This window comes from Ranitomeya variabilis, chromosome 2, assembly GCF_051348905.1.
Source record: "Ranitomeya variabilis isolate aRanVar5 chromosome 2, aRanVar5.hap1, whole genome shotgun sequence".
Lineage (NCBI taxonomy): Eukaryota > Metazoa > Chordata > Amphibia > Anura > Dendrobatidae > Ranitomeya > Ranitomeya variabilis.
The window spans coordinates 636,010,509-636,035,984 of NC_135233.1; the positions used below are offsets into that span (position 1 = coordinate 636,010,509).

A 25,476-nucleotide genomic window follows, 5' to 3' on the forward strand; every position below is an offset into this window, starting at 1 on the left:
ATGGGGAAGATCTGCACATAATACTCAGAAATTGACATATCACGGATTTCATTTCAAATATGCACAAGTCAGTTATTGCAGTGTTAAAAATAAACATATTAAGCCATTTTGTACTTACTGAAAGCATTTTCCAGTCGGACTAAACAGTTCAAAAAATCGTCAAATTCGATTTGATAGTCGTCATCTGCGTACCTCAGGACAATCAGCTGCAGAACGATATTATTAAGTTGAATACCTAAATAAATCAAAGGAAACATTATAAAATATCAGTGTATTGTTTGTTGGCATTACCACATTTATATTGTTGCAGTAATAACATATTTGTAATAAAACTGGAAACGGTTTCACAAAATGCCCCAGAACCATGCTATCCGTTACGGTCAGACATATACTAACAAATACTGAACACACAGATCCTGGCACATTGAAATGGATGTGCCATGAGAGTGATATATAATGTAACATGGCTAAGGCCGGCGTCACACTAGAGAGTTTTACGGACATATGAGAGGCGCAAAAACAACACATTGCACACAGACCAATGATTCTCTATGGGGCAGCTCCTATCTGCCGTATATTTCGCAGCCGTATTTTACGGGCTGAGAAAATCGCAGCATGCTGCGTTTGTCAGCGTATTGCACAAAAAATCCGCCAATTAAAGTCTATGGGGGCGAGAAAAATACGGATTACACATGGACCATCAATGTGACCTGCGAGAAATACGCACCGGTGTTCTATAGAAAAGCCGGCAATTCAGTGCGGTGTACAGTAAAATCACACTGACAGGTTAGAATAGAATAGATAGAATAAATGTCCACACATTATATATATATATATATATATATATATATATATATATATATATATATATATATACTTATAGATTTATATTTAATACAGAGCTAGATAGCTTAAAAGCCGGTAATTCAATTGCTGGATTTGCCATCACCTTATCAAACCCGATACAGTAAACCATTTCATATCCCTTATTTTGTTTACATATTCCTCACTAATAATGTTAGAAGTGTCTGTGTGCAAAATTCAGGTGGATTAAGCATAAAACCCCATGTGTGTTTTTATTTCATTAAAATACTTTATTCATAATGTGTGTGTGTATTATTAACCCTTTACTACTATTGGATTAATAATGGATAGGTGTCTTATTGACATCGCTCCATTATTAACCAGGCTTAATGTCACCTTACATTAGCAAGGTGACATTAACCTTTTATTATCCCATATCCCACCACTATAGGGGAGTGGGAAGAAAGAGGCTAAGTGTCAGAATAGGCGCATCTTACAGATGCGCCTTTTCTGGGGTGGCTGGGGGCAGATGTTTTTAGCCGGGGGGGGGGCAATATCCATGGTCCCTCTCTAGGCTATTAATATCTGCCCTCAGTCACTGGCTTTCCCACTCTGGCAGAGAAAATTGCACGGGAGCCCACGCCAGTTTTTTCCGTGATTTAACCCTTTATTTTAGCACCTAGAGCCCCAAAATTTGGCACACAGACACTTCTAACATTAGTAGTGAGGAATATGTAAAAAAAAATAAGGATATGAAATGGTTTACTGTATGTAATCATGTCTCATATCATGTCGGGTTTGATAATGAGAAAGCAAAAGCCGGCAATTGAATTACCGGCTTTTAAGCTATCTAGCACTGTATTAAATATAAATATATATATATGTGTCTCACTGATATATATATATATATATATATATATATATATATATATATATATATATATATATATATATATATATATATATATATATAACACCAAAATAATATCCCTAATAAAGCCATGAAGGTACAACCATAATGACACACCAAAACAAAATACCCTCACATCAAGGCCAGATACTAGAAGTAAGTATATACTTTATTGATATAAAAACAACATATATAACATATAACATAGTTGGGGGTAGTGACCACCAGTGCAGAAGCAATGGTGGGTCACACACAGGAAACAACCTCAGTAGACACAAAGGTAAAGCAGCAGAGAGTAGTCATTAAAGAAGCATATATGACAACAAATATGTGACAGATGTATGGTAACTCCATCAACATACAGCATAGTAAATATATACACATGTGGAGTATAACACAATGCCCATACGTAGCATTAAACAGCTGAAATAGCTTAGCAGAAGTACTCACATACTACATAAATATAGCGTCTAAATATGGGTATAGTTACCAGGAGGAAGAACCCGGGGACCCACCACACCCGACGCGCGTTTCGCACCGAAATGCTTCGTCCGGGGTACACTGTATATATACTATATATATATATATATATATATATATATATATATATATATACATACATATATACACTGTATACATGTTTAGCCGGCGAGAAAATCTCGCTGTGCGGATGCCATACGGATTACATACGGAGGTTTATATGCGCAAAATATGCAGCCACACATTGCCTACGGATGACATACGGATCACTGTCTGTTCAGGGAACATTTCTGCGTATTTGGTCTGTAAAAAACAGACCGTATTTCCCTATGCTAAGTGTGACGCCGGCTTTATACCATGTCACGACACCTTGTGCTTCAAACATCTGTTGGTCATTGTCTTTCTTACCATGAGTCGCTATGGCATTTAAAGTAGCTAGGTGTCCTCCTCTTTAACAAAAGCAGCCTTTCAGTTTTTTACAGCAAATTTTTTGACCCACGATGAGTTTTTGGTGAGATTTGACTCTGCGTATTTCGCGGTGTCAAAAACTCAGTGTCCACAGTTCCAGCAAAGTCGATGGGATTTATAGAATCTTATTTCCACTGTGCTTCTTTCTACAGGGTCAAAAGAGACCTGCGGTCCACACTTCAAATCCACAAAGTCAATTTCTGTTGCGGGTACATGGAGTTTTTTCCATAGACTTGCATTAGATGTGGGAAATCTGCAGGTAAAAAATACACATGCGTTTCTGTGTCAAAAACACATTATAATCACATGTAATCTGCACGAGTCTGTCAGTAAAATTTTGTCAAAGCCAAATAACAGGAAATGTTAAACACAAAGCAGCTTTGTTTAAAACATGACAGACCAGCAAGAGACATAAAAACTGAGTCAAAAACGCAGTAAAAACCCCTGTAAGAAATGCACTCAAAAAGGCAATGTGCAAAACCCAAGTGACCTAATTTACATAATGGGTGCAGAAATGGTGCAAAAATTTGCAACATCTAAAACTCAGCAACAGCTCATCATGGGAACGTAGCCTTAGATTTCTATAAATCCCATCCACATTGCTGCGTTTTCGAAGCAGCAAAAATACACAGCATCAAAAACTCATCGTAGGCACACAGCCTAGGACTACAATCCCACGATGAGCTTTTGGTAAGTTTTTCATGTTTCAATTTCTTGCACCATTTGTGCACCTATTATATAAATTAGGTTACTTGTGTTTTTCATCACGTGTTTAAGTGCATTTGTTTACATGCTTATTTATTGCATTTTTTGAAGCGATTTTTTGTCTCGTGTCGGTGGGCAATGTTTTAAATAAAGCTGCTTTATTTTTTATAAAGTAGAAACAGAAGGTGCTCCAGCTCCAATAAAAGAGATTCTTTATTAATGGTTAAAATCCAGAAACAGTGATTATTTTATAAAATAATGAACCAATACAATGCTGAGTTCAGATCACTTATACCACAGATTTGCCAAATCTGTGGTATAAGTCATGTGATCTGAACTCAGCATTGTATTGGTTCATTATTTTATAAAATAATCACTGTTTCTTTGTTGAAGCATGCATTGATTAAGATCGGCAGCGATCGAAACGCGTTGCATGGGCTCTGTACCCCCACATTTGTACTACAGCAAGGATCTATTATGTCACTGGATTTTAACCATTAATAAAGAATCTCTTTTATTGGAGCTGGACCACCTTCTGTTTCTACTTTGTAATTATCCCTCGTCTGGATCCGAGACGAAGCTCCGTGCGCCTGCAAGGATCGGTGAGCTGGCCATGGCTTTTTAGCCATCATCTTATTTTATTTTTTATGCTTACCGATGTTTGGCTTCAACAAAACTTTTTTGATACAGTCATGTGCAGATTACGGTACATGCATTTCTGATGCAGTTCCACCAAAATAAACACTAAAAACGCATGTGCATATTTTACTAGCTTATTTTCCGCATCTAATGCAAGTCTATGGGAAAAACCTGAACGTAAAACTCTGTGCACCCCCAAGACAGATTGACATGTTGTGGATTTGAAACACGCACCGCAGGTCAGTTTATGCTGAGTGAAATAGAAGCACAGTGGGCATGAGCTGTCTATAAATCCCATCCACTTTGCCAGAACTGTAAGACGCTGGTTATAAAGTAGCGAAAATACACAGCATTAAAAGCTCGCCAAAAACTGACCACGGGAACATAGACTTACACAAGTTTTTAGCTACCAGATCTTGGTTTCCAGTATTTCCTTTTAGTGATGACCTACTATTGTGCCTACCCTCATGACCGGCCCCAGGTTTTCATGGGCCCCGGGTGAAAGAGTCACAGTGGGTCCCTTTAACACATACCACGATTCATGATGGACAGATAAGAAATGTAGGTATAGTACAATGCCAAAGATTTCACTTCTTACATTACATGAGTGACATATATTGTAAATTCTACAATAGCTCAGAAACTGGACAGTATAGTCTTCCATACAGTATTATAGGCACTGCATAAAGCTCCATTCAGTATATTATGGGTACTGTTATGGACCTGGTGGTTAGGAGCACCCGGAATGACCTGATGAGTAAACTTGAAATCGGGACTAGCTCTAGCTGGGGAAGTGGGAACTCTGCTGACCGCAAACCCTACTCCTATCACACACACTAGAAATAGCCGTGGAGCGTACCTAACTCTCCCTAGACGCCTCTTCACAGCCTAAGAGCTAACTACCCCTAAAGATAGAAATAGAAGCCTTACCTTGCCTCAGAGAGATTCCCCAAAGATAAAGGCAGCCCCCCACATATATTGACTGTGAGTTAAGAGGAAAGTCACAAACGCAGGAATGAAACAGATTTTAGCAAAGGAGGCCAGACTTCACTAAATAGTCAGAGGATAGAAAAGAGAGCTATGCGGTCAGCACAAAAAACTACAAAAAACCACACAGAGTATGCAAAAAGTCCCCCACACCGACTCACGGTGAGGAGGTGCCACTCTGCACCCCCAGAGCTTCCAGCTAGCAAGGGAATATCATGATAGCAGGCTGGACTAGAAATTAGCAGTACTAAGAAATATTTTCAAGAAGCAGTAACAACAATTGAACAAGCAAGGACTTGGACTTCTCTGAGGACCTGTCTACTCCAGCAGAAGCTAAGAGAGATCTGAACCAGTACTAAGACATTGACAGCTGGCAAGAAGTAACGATCTGAGTGGAGTTAAATAGGGAAGCCAGCATAGCAATAAACGAGAGCAGCTGATAAAGCCAACCTCAGTGACCAGCAGTTCCGCTCGAAGCCACCAGAGGGAGTCCAAGAGCAGAACTAACCAAAGTACCATTCATGACCACAGGAGGGAGTCCGAGAACGGAATTCACAACAGTACCCCCCCCCTTGAGGAGGGGTCACCGAACCCTCACCAGGGCCCCCAGGCCGATCAGGACGAGCCAAATGAAAGGCACGAACTAAATTGGCAGCATGGACATCGGAGGCAACAACCCAGGAATTATCCTCCTGACCATAGCCCTTCCACTTAACCAGGTACTGAAGCTTCCGTCTCGAAATACGAGAATCCAAAATTTTTTCCACCACATACTCAAACTCCCCCTCAACCAACACCGGAGCCGGAGGATCAACGGAGGGAACCATAGGCGCCACGTACCTCCGCAACAACGACCTATGGAACACATTATGGATGGCAAAAGAAGCTGGAAGGACCAAACGAAATGACACATGGTTGAGAATTTCAGAAATCTTATAAGGACCAATGAAACGAGGCTTAAACTTAGGAGAAGAAACCTTCATAGGAACAAAACGAGAAGACAACCAAACCAAATCCCCAACACGAAGTCGGGGACCAACACAACGACGGCGGTTAGCGAAACGTTGAGCCTTCTCCTGGGACAACGTCAGATTGTCCACTACGTGGGTCCAAATTTGCTGCAACCTGTCCACCACAGAATCCACACCAGGACAGTCAGAAGGCTCAACCTGCCCCGAAGAAAAACGAGAATGAAAACCAGAATTGCAGAAAAAAGGTGAAACCAAAGTAGCAGAACTAGCCCGATTATTAAGGGCGAACTCAGCCAATGGCAAGAAGGTCACCCAATCATCCTGATCAGCAGAAACAAAGCATCTCAGATAGGTTTCCAAAGTCTGGTTGGTTCGTTCGGTTTGGCCATTTGTTTGAGGATGGAAAGCCGAAGAAAAAGACAAATCAATGCCCATCTTAGCACAAAAGGACCGCCAAAACCTAGAGACAAACTGGGAACCTCTGTCCGACACAATGTTCTCCGGAATGCCATGCAAACGAACCACATGTTGAAAAAATAATGGCACCAAATCAGAGGAGGAAGGCAATTTAGGCAAGGGTACCAAATGGACCATCTTAGAAAAGCGATCACAAACCACCCAGATGACAGACATCCTTTGAGAGACAGGAAGATCTGAAATAAAATCCATGGACACATGCGTCCAAGGCCTTTTCGGGACTGGCAAGGGCAAAAGCAACCCACTGGCACGAGAACAGCAGGGCTTAGCCCGAGCACAAGTCTCACAGGACTGCACAAAAGAACGCACATCCCGTGACAAGGAAGGCCACCAAAAGGACCTAGCCACCAAATCTCTGGTACCAAAAATCCCAGGATGACCGGCCAACACTGAGCAATGAACCTCAGAAATAACTCTGCTAGTCCACCTATCAGGGACAAACAGTTTCTCCGCTGGGCAATGGTCAGGTCTATCAGCCTGAAACTCCTGCAGCACCCGCCGCAAATCAGGGGTGATGGCAGACAGAATTACCCCCTCTTTGAGAATACCAGCCGGCTCTGGGACTCCCGGAGAATCAGGCACAAAACTCCTAGAAAGGGCACCCGCCTTCACATTCTTAGAACCTGGAAGGTATGAGACCACAAAATCGAAACGGGAGAAAAACAGCGACCATCGAGCCTGTCTAGGATTCAACCGCTTGGCAGACTCGAGATAAATCAGATTTTTGTGATCCGTCAAGACCACCACGCGGTGCTTGGCTCCCTCAAGCCAATGTCGCCACTCCTCGAATGCCCACTTCATAGCCAGCAGCTCCCGATTGCCAACATCATAATTACGCTCAGCAGGCGAAAACTTTCTAGAAAAGAAGGCACATGGCTTCATCACAGAGCCATCAGAACTTCTTTGAGACAAAACAGCCCCTGCTCCAATCTCAGAAGCATCAACCTCAACCTGAAAAGGGAGCGAAACATCTGGCTGACGCAACACAGGGGCCGAAGAAAAACGACGTTTCAGCTCCTGAAAAGCCTCAACGGCCACAGAGGACCAATTCACCACATCAGCACCTTTCTTTGTCAAATCAGTCAAAGGTTTAACCACACTAGAAAAATTAGCGATGAAGCGATGGTAAAAATTAGCAAAGCCCAGGAATTTCTGGAGGCTCTTCACAGATGTAGGTTGAGTCCAATCATAAATGGCCTGAACTTTAACAGGATCCATCTCGATAGTAGAAGGGGAAAAAATGAAGCCCAAAAAGGAAACCTTCTGAACTCCGAAGAGACATTTAGACCCCTTCACAAACAAGGAATTAGCACGAAGGACCTGGAATACCATTCTGACCTGTTTCACATGAGACTCCCAATCATCCGAAAAGACCAAAATATCATCCAAATATACAATCATGAATCTATCCAGATACTTTCGGAAGATGTCATGCATAAAGGACTGAAACACAGATGGAGCATTTGAAAGCCCGAATGGCATTACCAGGTACTCAAAATGGCCCTCGGGCATATTAAATGCTGTTTTCCATTCATCGCCCTGTTTAATACGCACAAGGTTATACGCCCCTCGAAGATCTATCTTGGTGAACCAATTAGCCCCCTTAATCCGAGCAAACAAATCAGACAGCAGAGGCAAAGGGTACTGAAATTTGACCGTGATTTTATTGAGAAGGCGGTAATCTATACAGGGTCTCAGAGAACCATCCTTCTTGGCCACAAAAAAGAACCCTGCTCCCAACGGTGATGAAGACGGGCGAATATGCCCTTTCTCCAAGGACTCCTTTATATAACTCCGCATAGCGGCGTGCTCTGGCACAGATAAATTGAAAAGTCGGCCCTTAGGAAACTTACTACCAGGAATCAAATTTATAGCACAATCACAATCCCTATGAGGGGGTAGGACACTGGATTTGGGCTCATCAAATACATCCTGGTAATCCGACAGAAACTCAGGGACTTCAGAAGGAGTGGAAGAAGAAATTGACACCAACGGAACATCGCCATGTACCCCTTGGCAACCCCAACTAGACACAGACATTGATTTCCAGTCCAATACTGGATTATGAACCTGTAGTTATGGCAAACCTAACACGACCACATCATGCAATTTATGCAACAACAGAAAGCGAATATCTTCCTGATGTGCAGGAGCCATGCACATGGTCAACCGAGTCCAGTACTGAGGCTTATTCTTGGCCAACGGCGTGGCATCAATTCCCCTTAATGGAATAGGATACTGCAAAGGCTCCAAGAAAAAACCACAGCGCCTTGCAAACTCCAAGTCCATTAAATTCAGGGCAGCGCCTGAATCCACAAATGCCATAACCGAGTAGGATGACAAAGAGCAAATCAGAGTAACAGACAAAAGAAATTTAGGCTGTACAGTACCAATGGTGACAGACCTAGCGAACCGCTTAGTGCGCTTAGGACAATCAGAGATAGCATGAGTGGGGTCACCACAGTAAAAACACAGCCCATTCTGATGTCTGTGTTCTTGCCGTTCAGTTCTGGTCAAAGTTCTATCACATTGCATAAGCTCAGGCCTCTGCTCAGAGGACACTGCCAAATGGTGCACAATCTTGCGCTCGCGCAAACGCCGATCAATTTGAATGGCCAAGGACATTGATTCATTCAGACCAGCAGGCGTGGGGAACCCCACCATAACATCCTTAAGGGCTTCAGAAAGACCCTTTCTAAAAATTGCTGCCAGGGCACACTCATTCCATTGAGTAAGCACAGACCATTTTCTAAACTTCTGACAATATACCTCCGCTTCATCCTGACCCTGACACAAAGCCAGCAAGATTTTCTCTGCCTGATCCACTGAATTCGGTTCGTCATAAAGCAATCCAAGCGCCAGAAAAAACGCATCTACATTAAGCAGTGCAGGATCTCCTGGCGCAAGGGAGAATGCCCAGTCTTGCGGATCGCCACGCAATAAAGAAATAACAATTTTCACTTGCTGAATGGGGTCACCAGAGGAGCGGGGTTTCAAAGCAAGAAACAGTCTGCAATTATTTTTGAAATTCAGAAACTTAGATCTATCCCCAGAAAACAAATCAGGAATTGGAATTCTAGGCTCTAACATAGGATTCTGAACTACAAAATCTTGAATGCTTTGTACCCTTGCAGCGAGTTGATCAACACAAGAGGACAGACCTTGAATATCCATATCTACACCTGAGTCCTGAACCACCCAGAGGTTAAGGGGAACACAGAGACAAAACACACTGCAAAGAAAAAAAAATGGGTTCAGAACTTCTCTTATCCCTCTTTTGAGATGCATTAACACTTTGTGGGACAGCTGTACTGTTATGGACCTGGTGGTTAGGAGCACTCGGAATGACCTGATGAGTAAACTTGAAATCGGGACTAGCTCTGGGGAAGTGGGAACTCTGCTGACCGCAAACCCTACTCCTATCACACACACTAGAAATAGCCGTGGAGCGTACCTAACTCTCCCTAGACGCCTCTTCACAGCCTAAGAGCTAACTACCCCTAAATACAGAAATAGAAGCCTTACCTTGCCTCAGAGAGATTCCCCAAACGTAAAGGCAGCCCCCCACATATATTGACTGTGAGTTAAGAGGAAAGTCACAAACACAGGAATGAAACAGATTTTAGCAAAGGAGGCCAGACTTCACTAAATAGTCAGAGGATAGAAAAGAGAGCTATGCGGTCAGCACAAAAAACTACAAAAAACCACGCAGAGTATGCAAAAAGTCCCCCACACCGACTCACGGTGAGGAGGTGCCACTCTGCACCCCCAGAGCTTCCAGCTAGCAAGGGAATATCATGATAGCAGGCTGGACTAGAAATTAGCAGTACTAAGAAATATTTTCAAGAAGCAGTAACAACAATTGAACAAGCAAGGACTTAGCTTCTGCTGGAGTAGACAGGTCCTCAGAGAAGTCCAAGAGAGATCTGAACCAGTACTAAGACATTGACAGCTGGCAAGAAGTAACGATCTGAGTGGAGTTAAATAGGGAAGCCAGCATAGCAATAAACGAGAGCAGCTGATAAAGCCAACCTCAGTGACCAGCAGTTCCGCTCAAAGCCACCAGAGGGAGTCCAAGAGCAGAACTAACCAAAGTACCATTCATGACCACAGGAGGGAGTCCGAGAACGGAATTCACAACAGGGTACCACATAGTGCTCCATACATAATAATGTCCCATGTAATGCTCCATACAGTGTAATAGACCCCATATAATGCTCCATACAGAATAATGGACCCTATATAATGCGCCATAAAGTATAATGAGCCCCATATATTGTTCCATACAGTATAATGAGCCCCATATGTTGCTGCATTTATTATAATGGACCCCATATATTGCTCTATGCAGAATAATGAACCCTATCTATTACTCTATACAGAATTATGAGGTCCATATATAGCTCCTTACAGTATAGTGAGCTCCATATATTGGTCCATACAGAATAATGGACCCCATATATTGCTCCATACAGAATAATGGACTCCGTATATTGCTCCATACAGTATAATGGGCCCCATATATAGCTCCATTCAGTATAATGACCCCCATATAATGCTCCATAAATAATAAATAGCCCCATATATTGCTCCATACAGTACAATGAGCCCCCATAAATTCCTCGATACAGTATATTGGGCCAAATATATTGCTCCATACATAATGAGCCCAATATAGTATATGATGGGCCCATATATTGCTACAAATATAATGGGCCCCATACAATGCCCCAGTGTATAATGGGCCCTATATAATGCTTCAGTGTATGATGGCCCCCATATAATGCTACATACATAATGGGCCCCATATATTTCTCCAAACATTAAAAAAAATGAAATACTCATCTCTCCTCGCTGGTCGCTGCTCTCCTCCAGACTCCTCAGTGTCACTATCTTCCAGCTCTTTGCACTGTGACTGTTCAGAGCAGAGAGCATGCTATAGTGACATCATCGTGCCCTCTGACCTGAAACGTCACAGAGTCAGGAGACTTGGAAGATGCTGCTGTAGAGAATCAGGGAGAAGTAAGTATTGCAAGTACTGGGGCCCTAAGCAAGTGGGGGGGACCCACGCATGGGCACTGGGTTCCCTCAACGTCCTGATGTCCCCGATGGTGAGTGGGCCCCCTCACCTGCGCTAGGCCCCGGCACTTGCCCAGGTGCTGACGCCGGCCCTGCCTACCCTTATCACAGCCTGGCCAGATAACGCTGCTCCATTAGTCATTGCTGTATTTACTGCTGACAGTTACTACTTCACGTAATAATCTTTTTCTGTTGGAAAATGTGGAAGACTATTATTACCTGCAGCCTTCAGAGCTAGGCGAAGTTCATATGAAGACATGGTTCCTGATCTATCGGTGTCAAACTGCATAAATAGACTCTAAAACATAAAGGTTACCACAAGTTACTTTTACGTTTTTTTCAAGACAATTTGAGAAAATGAATTTGTCAGACTTTTAGTACTTTACTTATTTAAAGTATACTGTAGCTGAGTAAGTTTCGGAATATTTAGAGACCTGGTAAGCAAGGAAAGGGGAACTTTTATTCAATAAGATATCACACAGAGTTTTATACACGTATTTGTTGCTAATGCACAATAATTACTGGTACACAAAGCATCATTTATGTAACTTTCTCCCCCGTTAACAGACATTATTCTCCTAAATCGAGCTTGCCCGCACTAGATGGTATAGGTGGATAGGCAAACAAACCTACTGTACCACTCCACTCTGTTTTCGAAGTATTAAAGGTAACCTGCCATGTCAAGAAATGCTGTTTACCTGCAGATATTTCAAGAGGAGCACACAGTGGAATCAACCGTCATTATTTCATTAACCTCATTTTTAAGCTATTAAAAATATTGACATACTACAAAAAAATCATTAATAAATAACATGTACCATATGACTACATTCTATCAACATCATTCTTGAAATTACTTGTTAGGATGTTAAAATGGTTACAATTTTGTCAGAATTTTTTTCAATTAAATTTACAAATCCTATATTTTTAGATACCACTTCACTTTTCAGATGACTTTGAGGGGCCTATATGTCAGAAAGCCAGCAAACTAGAGCCCATTTTCGACTGTAGTCAGAAAGCTTGTGTACTCTTTAGGTGCTAATTACAGTAAACTCATAACTACAAATGAAAATGTATATTTAATTTTTACTAAAACAAATAAAATAAAAATTACAGTACATTTTGTCTCACCACAAAATTGATTCAGCCTCAAATTTCTCATTTTCACAGGCGTGACAAGTAAAATTGCACAATAGAATGCAGTGTCCATTTCTTCTGAGTATGATACTCCACATGTTCTTTCCGATACCCCACATATGGTTGGAAACTACTGTTTGGACATACAGCAGCGCTTGGAATGGAAGGAGCCCCATTTGACTTTTGGCGCATAATTTTTGCTAGAATAGATTGTGGATGTCATGTTGTATTTGGTGAGCCTTTGAGATGCCAAAACAGCAGAAACTTCTCAAAAGTTACCTCATTTTGAAAAATGCAAAACACATCGTCAAGGAATTTATCTACTGCTGTAGTAAGCATTTTGAGCCAATAGTTGATTCACAGAATTGTATAACATTTGGCTGTGGAAATGATAACATCATTTTTTACCACAAAATTTTTGTTTTAGTTCCAAATATCTCATTTTTACAATGCTAACATGATAAATTGGAAAAATCAATTTATTTGGCAATTACTCCTGAGTACACTGGTACCCAAGATCTGGTCAGAATCTACTGTTTGGACACAGGTTCAGAAGTGAACAAGAGATATTTTATTTTTGGAGTACAAATTTGGTTGGAATAAATTGCAGACAGCATGTTGCATTTTCGGAGTCCCCTTTGGAAACTATACATCTTAAAGAATTTATTTAGAAATCTGATGAACATCTTGAACCCACTGGTGCTTCACTGAATTTTATAATATTGGGCCGTTAAAATGAAATACGTTTTACACCAATGAAACTGATGCTTTAGCCCGAAATTTCTAATTTTTACAAGGGTAACAAGAGAAAATGAACATCAAAATTTGTTTTGAAATTTCTCCTAAGTACGCCAATAGTCCCTTAGTGGTCAGAAACAAATAATTGTTTCTAGAATAGATTGCTTATGCCATTTCACATTAACCCCTTCTCGAAATGCGCCATACATGTACGGGGCATGTCGGGTCTCCACTTTGATGTTGGCTCAGGTGTTGAGCCCACATCTTTTCTGGCACATGCCAGCTGATTTCAACAGCCGATATGTGCCCCTAAGAGCCACGGGAGGAATCCACCCGTGGCTGTTCACCTGTTAAATGCCACTGTCAATCTCTGACAGCAGCATTTAATATTCTCGCGCCTGAAGCGTGTCACTAATCCCACGGGTCGCTGATGGGTTGGCATGACAACCAGGGGTCTGTAGGACACCTCTGTAGTTGTTATTGCCAGATAGCTGTAAGTGCTGCCCAGTGGTTGGCGCTCATAGCAAGTGAGCAAATTTTTACAGTTTCTCTCTTCCTTAAAGTGGTACACACCTTATTCTTCAATCAGTGATATACACTTCTTTAATTTAGATATTTCACATATTTTTCTCCACAATCAGAGTGTTTGTCCGCATGGGAGCAGTAACTTCATGGGCACTGGCACTTTTTGAGACCTGCTGCTATTTTTTGGTCTTCTCATCCACTATATTAATTGTGGACCCTTTGCTTTACACCTGTGTATTTCAACTATCCATTAGGTGTTTGAATGTGATTTGTGTTACCTTTTTCTGTATTGTATAATATTTTTTGAATAAACTTTGTAATATTTTATGTTTGATCATTTTTGCTCTTTTTCCTTTGTGTGTTTTGACCAAATACAATGAAATACATTAGCGCTTTTTTGTGTACAAAATGTAATCCAAAAAATGGGAATTTAAAACATAACATTTAATTTAAATAGTCAAAATATTGGTGTTAAAGTAACAACACTCAAACAAACCACGCCTCACTAATAACCACAAGTGGGCAAGTGGGATTGTTACAGAAGCCAAAAAGGTGTTGTATTTACAAAGGTTAAAATCCGTCAACACTGGTCATAGGCAGGAGGGAAGTTTGTAGGACCTTGGCATTTATGGAAGGAAAAAACGCATCAGGAGGTGGTCATAATGATTAAGGCACCCTAATCTCCTCTCAGTATAGGATGATGGTATTGCACTTGTTGTTCCCATTCCTTGGATTTAAGGAGGAATGTTGTCTGATGCCTTAGTAAAGCCTGCTACTATTGGGTGAGATCACTCCTTTTGCAATCTCATCAAAAGTATATGTGGACATGTGGAACATGTTATGTGTTAATATAGGAGTTTTAAGATATGTTTCTGGCTCAATCATTCTACCCATTCATGCTTAAGAGTGTTGTCAGATTCTAATCTTTGTACATACAATACCTTTATGGCTCTGTAACATTCCCACTTACCCGCTTGTGGTTACTAGTGAGGCGTGGTGTTGTGAAATTGGATTTTGGGCTCCCCCGGTGGCCACTGGTGGAATTGATCTGGTGTGCATCATCCCCTCTGTTCACCTGTTCCCATCAGGATGTGGGAGTCGCTATTTAACCTTGCTCCTCTGTCACTTCCATGCCGGTCAACATTGTAATCAGAAGCCTTTCTGTGCATGTTCCTGCTGCTAGACAACTTCCAGCTAAGTTGGACTTTAGTCCTTGTTTGTTTTTGCATTTTGTTCCAGTTCACAGCTGTAGTTTCGTTTCTGTGTCTGGAAAGCTCTTGTGATCTGAAATTGCCACTCTGATGTTATGAGTTAATACTAGAGTCTTAAAGTAATTTCAGGATGGTGTTTTGATAGTGTTTTTAGCTGACCATGAAAGTGTCCTTTCTGTCTTCCTGCTATTTAGTAAGCGGACCTCAATTTTGCTAGACCTATTTTCATACTACGTTTGTCATTTCATCTAAAATCACCGCCAATATTTGTGGGGGCCTCTGTCTGCCTTTCGGGGAATTTTCTCTAGAGGTGAGCCAGGACTATATTTTCCTCTGCCAGGATTAGTTAGTCCTCCGGCCGGCGCTGGGCGTCTAGGGATAAAACGCAGGCTACGCTACCCGGCTACTGTTAGTGGTGCGGCAGGTTTAGTTCATGGTCAGTTTAGTTTCCATCCTTCCAAGAGCTAGTTCTTATGTTTGCTGGGGCTATGTTCTCTTGCCATTGAGAACCATAACAGTTTGACCGGCCCTAAAAGGGTTAAATTAATTAACAGAGAAAGGAGAGAAGAGAGAAGTCTGCTGAAGATTTTTTTTTTTTTTTTTTTCCCCTCAGTTCTGAGTGTGCTTGTAATTGAATCTCTTGCAAGTCTGCCTATGTTGCAGCCTTTCTCTCTCTCCTTCTAATCCTGGAATGGCTCTGTGTTCACCTGTTTAAAATGGATATTCAGAGTTTAGCTGCAGGTTTGAATAATCTTACCACGAAAGTTCAAAATTTACAAGATTTTGTTGTTCATGTTCCTATATCTGAACCTAGAATTCCTTTGCCTGAATTTTTCTCGGGGAATAGATCTTGCTTTCAAAATTTCAAAAATAATTGCAAGTTGTTTTTGTCCCTGAAATCTCGCTCTGCTGGAGATCCTGCTCAGCAGGTCAGGATTGTGATTTCCTTGCTCCGGGGCGACCCTCAGGATTGGGCTTTTGCATTGGCTCCAGGGGATCCTGCGTTGCTCAATGTGGATGCGTTTTTTCTGGCCTTGGGGTTGCTTTATGAGGAACCTCAGTTAGAACTTCAGGCGGAAAAGGCCTTGATGTCCCTATCTCAGGGGCAAGACGAAGCTGAAATATACTGCCAGAAATTCCGTAAATGGGCTGTGCTTACTCAGTGGAATGAGTGCGCCCTGGCGGCGAATTTCAGAGAGGGTCTCTCTGATGCCATTAAAGATGTTATGGTGGGGTTCCCTGTGCCTGCGGGTCTGAATGAGTCCATGACAATGGCTATCCAGATCGATAGGCGTCTGCGGGAGCGCAAACCTGTGCACCATTTGGCGGTGTCTACTGAGAAGACGCCAGAGAATATGCAATGTGATAGAATTCTGTCCAGAAGTGAACGGCAGAATTTTAGACGAAAAAATGGGTTGTGCTTCTATTGCGGTGATTCAACTCATGTTATATCAGCATGCTCTAAGCGTACTAAGAAGCTTGATAAGTCTGTTTCATTTGGCACTTTACAGTCTAAGTTTATTCTATCTGTGACCCTGATTTGTTCTTTATCATCTATTACCGCGGATGCCTATGTCGACTCTGGCGCCGCTTTGAGTCTTATGGATTGGTCCTTTGCCAAACGCTGTGGGTATGATTTGGAGCCTCTTGAAACTCCTATACCCCTGAAGGGGATTGACTCCACCCCATTGGCTAGCAATAAACCACAATACTGGACACAAGTAACTATGCGGATTAATCCGGATCACCAGGAGATTATTCGCTTTCTTGTGCTGTATAACCTACATGATGTGTTGGTGCTTGGATTGCCATGGCTGCAATCTCATAACCCAGTCCTTGACTGGAAAGCTATGTCTGTGTTAAGCTGGGGATGTAAGGGGACGCATGGGGACGTACCTGTGGTTTCCATTTCATCATCTATTCCCTCTGAGATTCCTGAATTCTTGACTGAATATCGTGACGTTTTTGAAGAACCTAAGCTTGGTTCATTACCTCCGCACCGGGAGTGCGATTGTGCCATAGATTTGATTCCGGGTAGTAAATACCCTAAGGGTCGTTTATTTAATCTGTCTGTGCCTGAACATGCTGCTATGCGAGAATATATAAAGGAGTCCTTGGAAAAGGGACATATTCGTCCTTCGTCATCTCCCTTAGGAGCCGGTTTTTTCTTTGTGGCTAAGAAAGATGGCTCTTTGAGGCCGTGCATTGATTATCGGCTTTTGAATAAGATCACGGTTAAATATCAATATCCGTTGCCACTGCTGACTGATTTGTTTGCTCGCATAAAGGGGGCCAAGTGGTTCTCTAAGATAGATCTCCGTGGGGCGTATAATTTGGTGCGAATTAAGCAGGGGGATGAGTGGAAAACCGCATTTAATACGCCCGAGGGCCACTTTGAGTATTTGGTGATGCCTTTTGGTCTTTCAGTCCTTTATGCATGACATTTTCCGTGATTATTTGGATAAATTTATGATTGTGTATCTGGATGATATTTTGATTTTTTCGGATGACTGGGACTCTCATGTCCAGCAGGTCAGGAGGGTCTTTCAGGTTTTGCGGTCTAATTCCTTGTGTGTGAAGGGTTCTAAGTGCGTTTTTGGGGTTCAAAAGATTTCCTTTTTGGGATATATTTTTTCCCCCTCTTCCATCGAGATGGATCCTGTCAAGGTTCAGGCTATTTGTGATTGGACGCAACCCTCTTCTCTTAAGAGTCTTCAGAAATTTTTGGGCTTTGCTAACTTTTATCGTCGATTTATTGCTGGTTTTTCTGATGTTGTTAGACCATTGACTGATTTGACTAAGAAGGGTGCTGATGTTGCTGATTGGTCCCCTGCTGCTGTGGAGGCCTTTCGGGAGCTTAAGCGCCGCTTTTCTTCCGCCCCTGTGCTGCGTCAGCCGGATGTTGCTCTTCCTTTTCAGGTTGAGGTCGACGCTTCTGAAATCGGAGCTGGGGCGGTTTTGTCGCAGAGAAGTTCCGATTGCTCCGTGATGAGACCTTGTGCTTTTTTCTCACGTAAATTTTCGCCCGCCGAGCGGAATTATGATGTTGGGAATCGGGAGCTTTTGGCCATGAAGTGGGCTTTTGAGGAGTGGCGTCATTGGCTTGAGGGGGCTAGACATCAGGTGGTGGTATTGACTGACCACAAAAATCTAATTTATCTTGAGTCTGCCAGACGCCTGAATCCTAGACAGGCGCGCTGGTCGTTGTTTTTCTCTCGGTTTAATTTTGTGGTGTCCTACCTGCCGGGTTCTAAGAATGTTAAGGCGGATGCCCTTTCTAGGAGTTTTGAGCCTGACTCCCCTGGTAATTCTGAACCTACAGGTATCCTTAAGGATGGAGTGATATTGTCTGCCGTTTCTCCAGACCTGCGGCGGGCCTTGCAGGAGTTTCAGGCGGATAGACCTGATCGTTGCCCACCTGGTAGACTGTTTGTTCCTGATGATTGGACCAGTAAAGTCATTTCTGAGGTTCATTCTTCTGCGTTGGCAGGTCATCCTGGAATCTTTGGTACCAGGGATTTGGTGGCAAGGTCCTTCTGGTGGCCTTCCCTGTCTCGAGATGTGCGAGGCTTCGTGCAGTCTTGTGACGTTTGTGCTCGGGCCAAGCCTTGTTGTTCTCGGGCTAGTGGATTGTTGTTGCCCTTGCCTATCCCGAAGAGGCCCTGGACGCACATCTCGATGGATTTTATTTCGGATCTTCCTGTTTCTCAGAAGATGTCTGTCATCTGGGTGGTGTGTGATCGTTTCTCTAAGATGGTCCATTTGGTTCCCCTGCCTAAGTTGCCTTCTTCTTCCGAGTTGGTTCCTCTGTTTTTTCAAAATGTGGTCCGTTTGCATGGTATTCCGGAGAATATCGTTTCTGACAGAGGTACCCAATTCGTGTCTAGATTTTGGCGAGCATTCTGTGCTAGGATGGGCATAGATTTGTCTTTCTCGTCTGCTTTCCATCCTCAGACTAATGGCCAGACCGAGCGGACGAATCAGACCTTGGAGACATATTTGAGGTGTTTTGTGTCTGCAGATCAGGATGATTGGGTTGCTTTTTTGCCTTTAGCGGAGTTTGCCCTCAATAATCGGGCCAGCTCTGCCACCTTGGTGTCTCCCTTTTTCTGTAATTCGGGGTTTCATCCTCGATTTTCTTCTGGTCAGGTGGAATCTTCGGATTGTCCTGGAGTGGATGCTGTGGTGGAGAGGTTGCATCAGATTTGGGGGCAGGTAGTGGACAATTTGAAGTTGTCCCAGGAGAAGACTCAGCTTTTTGCCAACCGCCGGCGTCGGGTTGGTCCTCGGCTTTGTGTTGGGGACTTGGTGTGGTTGTCTTCTCGTTTTGTCCCTATGAGGGTTTCTTCTCCCAAGTTTAAGCCTCGGTTCATCGGCCCGTACAAGATATTGGAGATTCTTAACCCTGTGTCCTTCCGTTTGGACCTCCCTGCATCTTTTTCTATTCATAATGTTTTTCATCGGTCATTATTGCGCAGGTATGAGGTACCGGTTGTGCCTTCCGTTGAGCCTCCTGCTCCGGTGTTGGTTGAGGGCAAGTTGGAGTACGTTGTGGAAAAAATCTTGGACTCCCGTGTTTCCAGACGGAAACTCCAGTATCTGGTCAAATGGAAGGGATACGGTCAGGAGGATAATTCTTGGGTGACTGCCTCTGATGTTCATGCCTCCGATTTGGTCCGTGCCTTTCATAGGGCTCATCCTGATCGCCCTGGTGGTTCTGGTGAGGGTTCGGTGCCCCCTCCTTGAGGGGGGGGTACTGTTGTGAAATTGGATTTTGGGCTCCCCCGGTGGCCACTGGTGGAATTGATCTGGTGTGCATCATCCCCTCTGTTCACCTGTTCCCATCAGGATGTGGGAGTCGCTATTTAACCTTGCTCCTCTGTCACTTCCATGCCGGTCAACATTGTAATCAGAAGCCTTTCTGTGCATGTTCCTGCTGCTAGACAACTTCCAGCTAAGTTGGACTTTAGTCCTTGTTTGTTTTTGCATTTTGTTCCAGTTCACAGCTGTAGTTTCGTTTCTGTGTCTGGAAAGCTCTTGTGATCTGAAATTGCCACTCTGATGTTATGAGTTAATACTAGAGTCTTAAAGTAATTTCAGGATGGTGTTTTGATAGTGTTTTTAGCTGACCATGAAAGTGTCCTTTCTGTCTTCCTGCTATTTAGTAAGCGGACCTCAATTTTGCTAGACCTATTTTCATACTACGTTTGTCATTTCATCTAAAATCACCGCCAATATTTGTGGGGGCCTCTGTCTGCCTTTCGGGGAATTTTCTCTAGAGGTGAGCCAGGACTATATTTTCCTCTGCCAGGATTAGTTAGTCCTCCGGCCGGCGCTGGGCGTCTAGGGATAAAACGCAGGCTACGCTACCCGGCTACTGTTAGTGGTGCGGCAGGTTTAGTTCATCGTCAGTTTAGTTTCCATCCTTCCAAGAGCTAGTTCTTATGTTTGCTGGGGCTATGTTCTCTTGCCATTGAGAACCATAACAGCGTGGTTTCTCTTTGTGTGTCTTTATTTTAATACCAATATTTTAACTAATTTACTTAAATGTTATGTTTTAAATCCCCATTTTTTGCTTTACCTATGATTAATTTCTTTGGGAAAGTGTCCTTTACCTTTTTCTTCTATTGAAAATTGATTCCACGATTCCTTTACAAAATTGAATCCAACTAATGAATATTTTATAATTACTTTTGGAACTACGATTATCTCTGAAATTCAGAAAAGGTACAGTACCAAATTTAAATATTTCAAGTACAACCTCTCTCAAAAGGAGAGAATTGCTATTATACATTTACAAGAAAGTCATAAAATCATTATTCGTTATGGAAGATAAAGAAGGAGGTATTGTAGTGATGAATACTAATTTCTATGATGCCGAAAGACTGCATCTTCTCCAGGATGCAAAAACAAATAGAAAATTGAATGTTGAGCCCAAAAATAAACACATAGAAGAGCAGTCTTTACTGTCCAGTAAAAGAAGTATAGGTATACATGATAAAAAAAAGAATATGAATGCATCCTGAATAAGATTCCACAAGTATTCATTTATTATAATATTCAAAAAATGCAAAAAAATCCAGGACAACTTGCTGGCAGATCAAATAATATATGCATTTGATAGCTTCATTGCCACTCTTTCTAGACATACAGATATATTTCACAAACTCTACGCTACTCAATTATTAAAGTAGAAAAAGGATGCAATGTAGAATCCAAAGTCAATTTTTATTATTGAATGTATTCAATTTATTTTTAAAACAATTATTTTCTATATGACTAAGATTTTTTTCTACAAACATGGGGTACAGATATGTTCACCAGGTTTACCCCCAGCTATGCTAACTTATATGTTGGTACTTGGGAACACTCCACCATATGGGTGGAGGGCGAACTTTGTTTCTGTCTGGTTTAATGTCACAGATTTATAGCTCATATCCTTCTTGTTTACAGTACATGAATTCCAAGAATCAATATTGCAATTTTTAAAGGATATCAATGTTATTAGTTTTTGTGTAGAGTTCACTCTCACATAAAATAGGACAAGTGTAAATTTTCTCGATCTTACTATTTTTGTGGACCACTAAGAGCTTCTTAAAGAGTGTGACTGTTAGAATCTGTTTTGTTTTTGACCATCCGCCATCTTGTTGTGGTTTCTGGCTGCTGGTCTTTTTTCCCGGTTCTGGGTTGTCTTATGTCAGGTCATTGTGTCACCCTTTATTACCCAGCACCTGAATCTAAGTCCTTGCTGGACAACAGTGTTAATTCGCTAGAGTTCTGGCTAGGTGCTTTGATAGCTTTATGTGTTTGATATTGTGCAGTTCTGCTATCCTTAGTTTCTGTTTTTGTTTGGTTTCTGCAGCCTTCTCTGTATTTTCTATTAGGAGGTGACCTGTTTTTATACTCAGTCCTTAGATCTTTTAGGGATCTCCTTCCCCCTATCTATAGGTGCTCGCTTGAGAATAACCTAGGATCGTCGGTGGGTCTATTCGCAAGAAATGGGTCACCCACTCCATCGTAGGGTATCAGCCTAGTCTCAGTGCAGGGCCAGTTTTCCCCCTTCTATTCTAGTTCTGTGTTGCAGTTCGGTAACAGTGACAAAAACAATGACAAGATGCTGGAGGGGAGAAATGTTTCACTGAGTTTAATGGCTTCAGTGATGTTGAACCCAGGAATTTTTCCTTCAGCACATTAAGTGTTGCAAGGGGTTAACAGTGGAGTTGAGCGAACTTTTCAAAATTCAGTTCCGATTATGATCAGCAGCAAATTTTCTTTTTGCAATATTCGCCGAACACAGCCAAACATCATTGGAGTCAATGGGTGTAGAAATGAACAAATATGTTTAAAACCGATCATCAAACATAAATTCAGCATGAATAGAGCACTAATATGGTATGAATATGGCAAATTCAGATTCGGTGAATGATTCCAAACATATTCGCTCAATTCTAGTTAACAGCCAAGTTTTATAAGGGCTGGGTTTTTTTGCAGAAAACTATAGAGCGGGTGAGAGGTTGTCCACCTTATCTGCACTCCAGGGTGTGGTCTGGGGCTTAAATAGCTGGCCTTCAGGTTACCTTGCCCAGACATCCTGGGTTTACCTTGGTTAAAAATGTACAATCCTTTGCTGGACTGGTCATCTAGTACAATAAAGTCCTGGGGTCAGGGGTGTTATGGTAATTGTTGTAATGTTCATATTGCTGCTGTTGTGAAGAAGGAGCTACCTAAAGACATTCAGGATTTCTGGAGGGTATTTTCGGAAGTTGAGTCGCAAGCTTTACCACCCCATAGAGATTACGACTGCGCTATTGAGTTCGTCACTGTTGCCACACTTCCTAAGAGTCGTTTATTTAATCTGACGATTCCCGAGAGGGAGGCCTTAAAGGAATACCTACAGACTAGTTTGGCTGCAGGTCATATAAGACCCTCTAAGTCCCTGTGGCTGTAGGATTCTTTTGTCAAAAAGAAGGATGGGGGCCTTAGGCCGTGTCTGGATTTTCGGGAGATTAATAAGATCACTGTGCGAATCCTTACCCATTGCCGCTAATTCATTTGTTTAACAAACTAACTGGAGCAAAGTGGTTCTCTAAGATTGACCTTCGTGGGGCATATAATTTGCTGCGGGTGAAGGGGGCGATGAATGGAAGACAGCCTTTAATATCCCGGAAGGTCATTTTGAGTGTCTGGTGATGCCTTTTGGCCTTACCAATGCGCCTGCGTTTTTTCAAAATTTCATTAATGACATTCTGAGGTCGTTGATCGGTAAGAGTGTTATTGTTTATTTGGATGATATTTAGATCTATTCATCTGATCTGGAGTTGCATTGGCAGAGAGTCCGCAAAGTTCTACAGATTTTGAGCGAAAACTCTCTCTTTGCTAAATTGAAGAAGTGCGAGTTTGCAGTACAGAAAATGAGTTTTTTGGGGTACCTTATCTCCAGTGATGGGTTTGAGATGGATCTGGTGAAGGTTCAGGCAGTGCTGGAGTGGCCTGGGCCTGAATGTTTGAAGTCGGTTCAGAGATTTTTAGGGTTTGCTAATTATTACGGAAAATTCATAAATAATTTTTCTGTGATCGCTAAACCTATAACTGATCTCACCAAGAAGGGTTCTAATACTGTAAAATGGTCCTCTGAGGCTGTTAAGGCTTTTGAGCATCTCAAGGAGAGGTTTAGCCCTGCTCCTGTTTTGATCCAGACAGTTGAGACCAAGCCATTTCTTGTACAGTAGAGGTTGATGCCTCTTCAGTAGGGGTGGGGGCAGTTCTGTCTCAGCAAGGAGAGGATGGGGTGCATCCCTGTGCTTTCTTTTCTAAAACATTTTTGGAGACTGAGCTCAACTATGATGTTGGGAACAGAGAGTTGCTGGCTATTAAACTCGCATTTGAGCATTGGCGACATTTTTTGGAGACGACAAGACATCCGATACAGGTTTTTACTGATCATAAGAATCTGATATATGTGGATGCTGCTAAACGTTTGAATGCCCGTCAAGCTAGGTGGGCACTGTTTTTTGCCCCGTTTCATTTCTCTGTAACATATATCCCTGGGACAAAGAATGTTAAAGCGGATGCTTTGTCTCATAGTTTCTCTCCAGCAGTTAACACTGAGAAGGAGGAATGCATTTTGCAGAAAGGGGTGGTGGTGGCAGCATTGGGTTCTGAGTTGGAGAGTAGCATCCTAGAGGCCCAGAATGCTGCACCAACTAACACTCCGTATGGTAAATTATTTGTGCCTAGAACCTTGTGGAGAGCTTTGTTTGCTGAATGTCATGAGTCGCAGTTGGCTGGTCATCCAGGGATTTCAGAAACTAGAAAGTCGATCGGTCGAAGTTTCTGGTGGCCAGGGTGGCAAAGAGAAATCATCAAGTGGGTGTGTCAGTGTACTGTGTACGCTAGGTCGAAGGCCTCATATGCCCCGGCGGCAGGGTTGCTGTGTCCTTTGGAGGTTCCTAGTTCGCTATGGTCACATCTTGCAATGGATTTTATCACCGATCTGCTGGTCTCTGAGGGTTTTTCTGTCATATGGGTTGTTGTGGACCGATTTAGTAAGATGTGTCATCTGGTCCCATTCAATAAATTACCTTGCACCAAGTCTCTAGCTAAGGCATTTGTGAAAGAGATTGTCAGGCTCCATGGGATTCCCACGGACATTGTTTCCGATAGAGGACCACAGTTTGTGGCTCGCTTTTGGCGTGCTTTTTGTGACAGATTAAAGGTTCATTTGTCATTTTCGTCAGGTTATCATCCGGAGTTCAATGGACAGACCGAAAGGAAGAACCAGGACGTTGAGCAGTTTTTGAGATGTTTTGTAGCAGACAATCAGGAGATGTGGTCGGAATATCTACCACTAGCTGAGTTTGTAGAAATAAACAAATATGTTTAAAACCGATCATCAAACATAAATTCAGCATGAATAGAGCACTAATATGGCAAATTCAGATTCAGTGACTGATTCCGAACATATTCACTCAATTCTAGTTAACAGCCAAGTTTTATAAGGACTGGGTTTTTTTGTGGAAAACTATAGAGTGGATGAGAGGTTGTCCACCTTATCTGCACTCCAGGGTGTGGTCTGGGGCTTAAATAGCTGGCCTTCAGAGGCAGTCAGGGTTCAGTGTCTAGAGAGGAACACTCCAGAGAAGTGGTTGTGCTGGAACCAACCTGAACCACGTGTGTTCTGCTAACTGTGAGTAGGAGGAACCCCACTACCCGAAGGACTGTGCTTTGTGATACCATTTTGTTTTGTTTTCCTGTTTTGCCCAGAAGGCCATGTTTGCTTTACTTCACCTTGGTTTATGTTGTCTATAATAAACCAAAGGAAGTTCTTAAAGAGACAGTGTTCCCA

General features: G+C 42.4%; 1 protein-coding gene across 1 annotated transcript in view; it reads right to left on the reverse strand.

The window, feature by feature from the left end:
• CAPN9 (calpain 9) overlaps positions 1-25,476 on the reverse strand; it is a 260,696-nt gene that overhangs the window by 19,043 nt on the left and 216,177 nt on the right. The window contains exons 17-18 of the mRNA XM_077289096.1: positions 11,740-11,818; positions 119-235 (exon numbers count right to left, since the gene is read on the reverse strand). Coding sequence (XP_077145211.1) covers positions 119-235; positions 11,740-11,818 — 196 coding nt within the window. The remainder of the gene's footprint in view (positions 1-118; positions 236-11,739; positions 11,819-25,476) is intronic.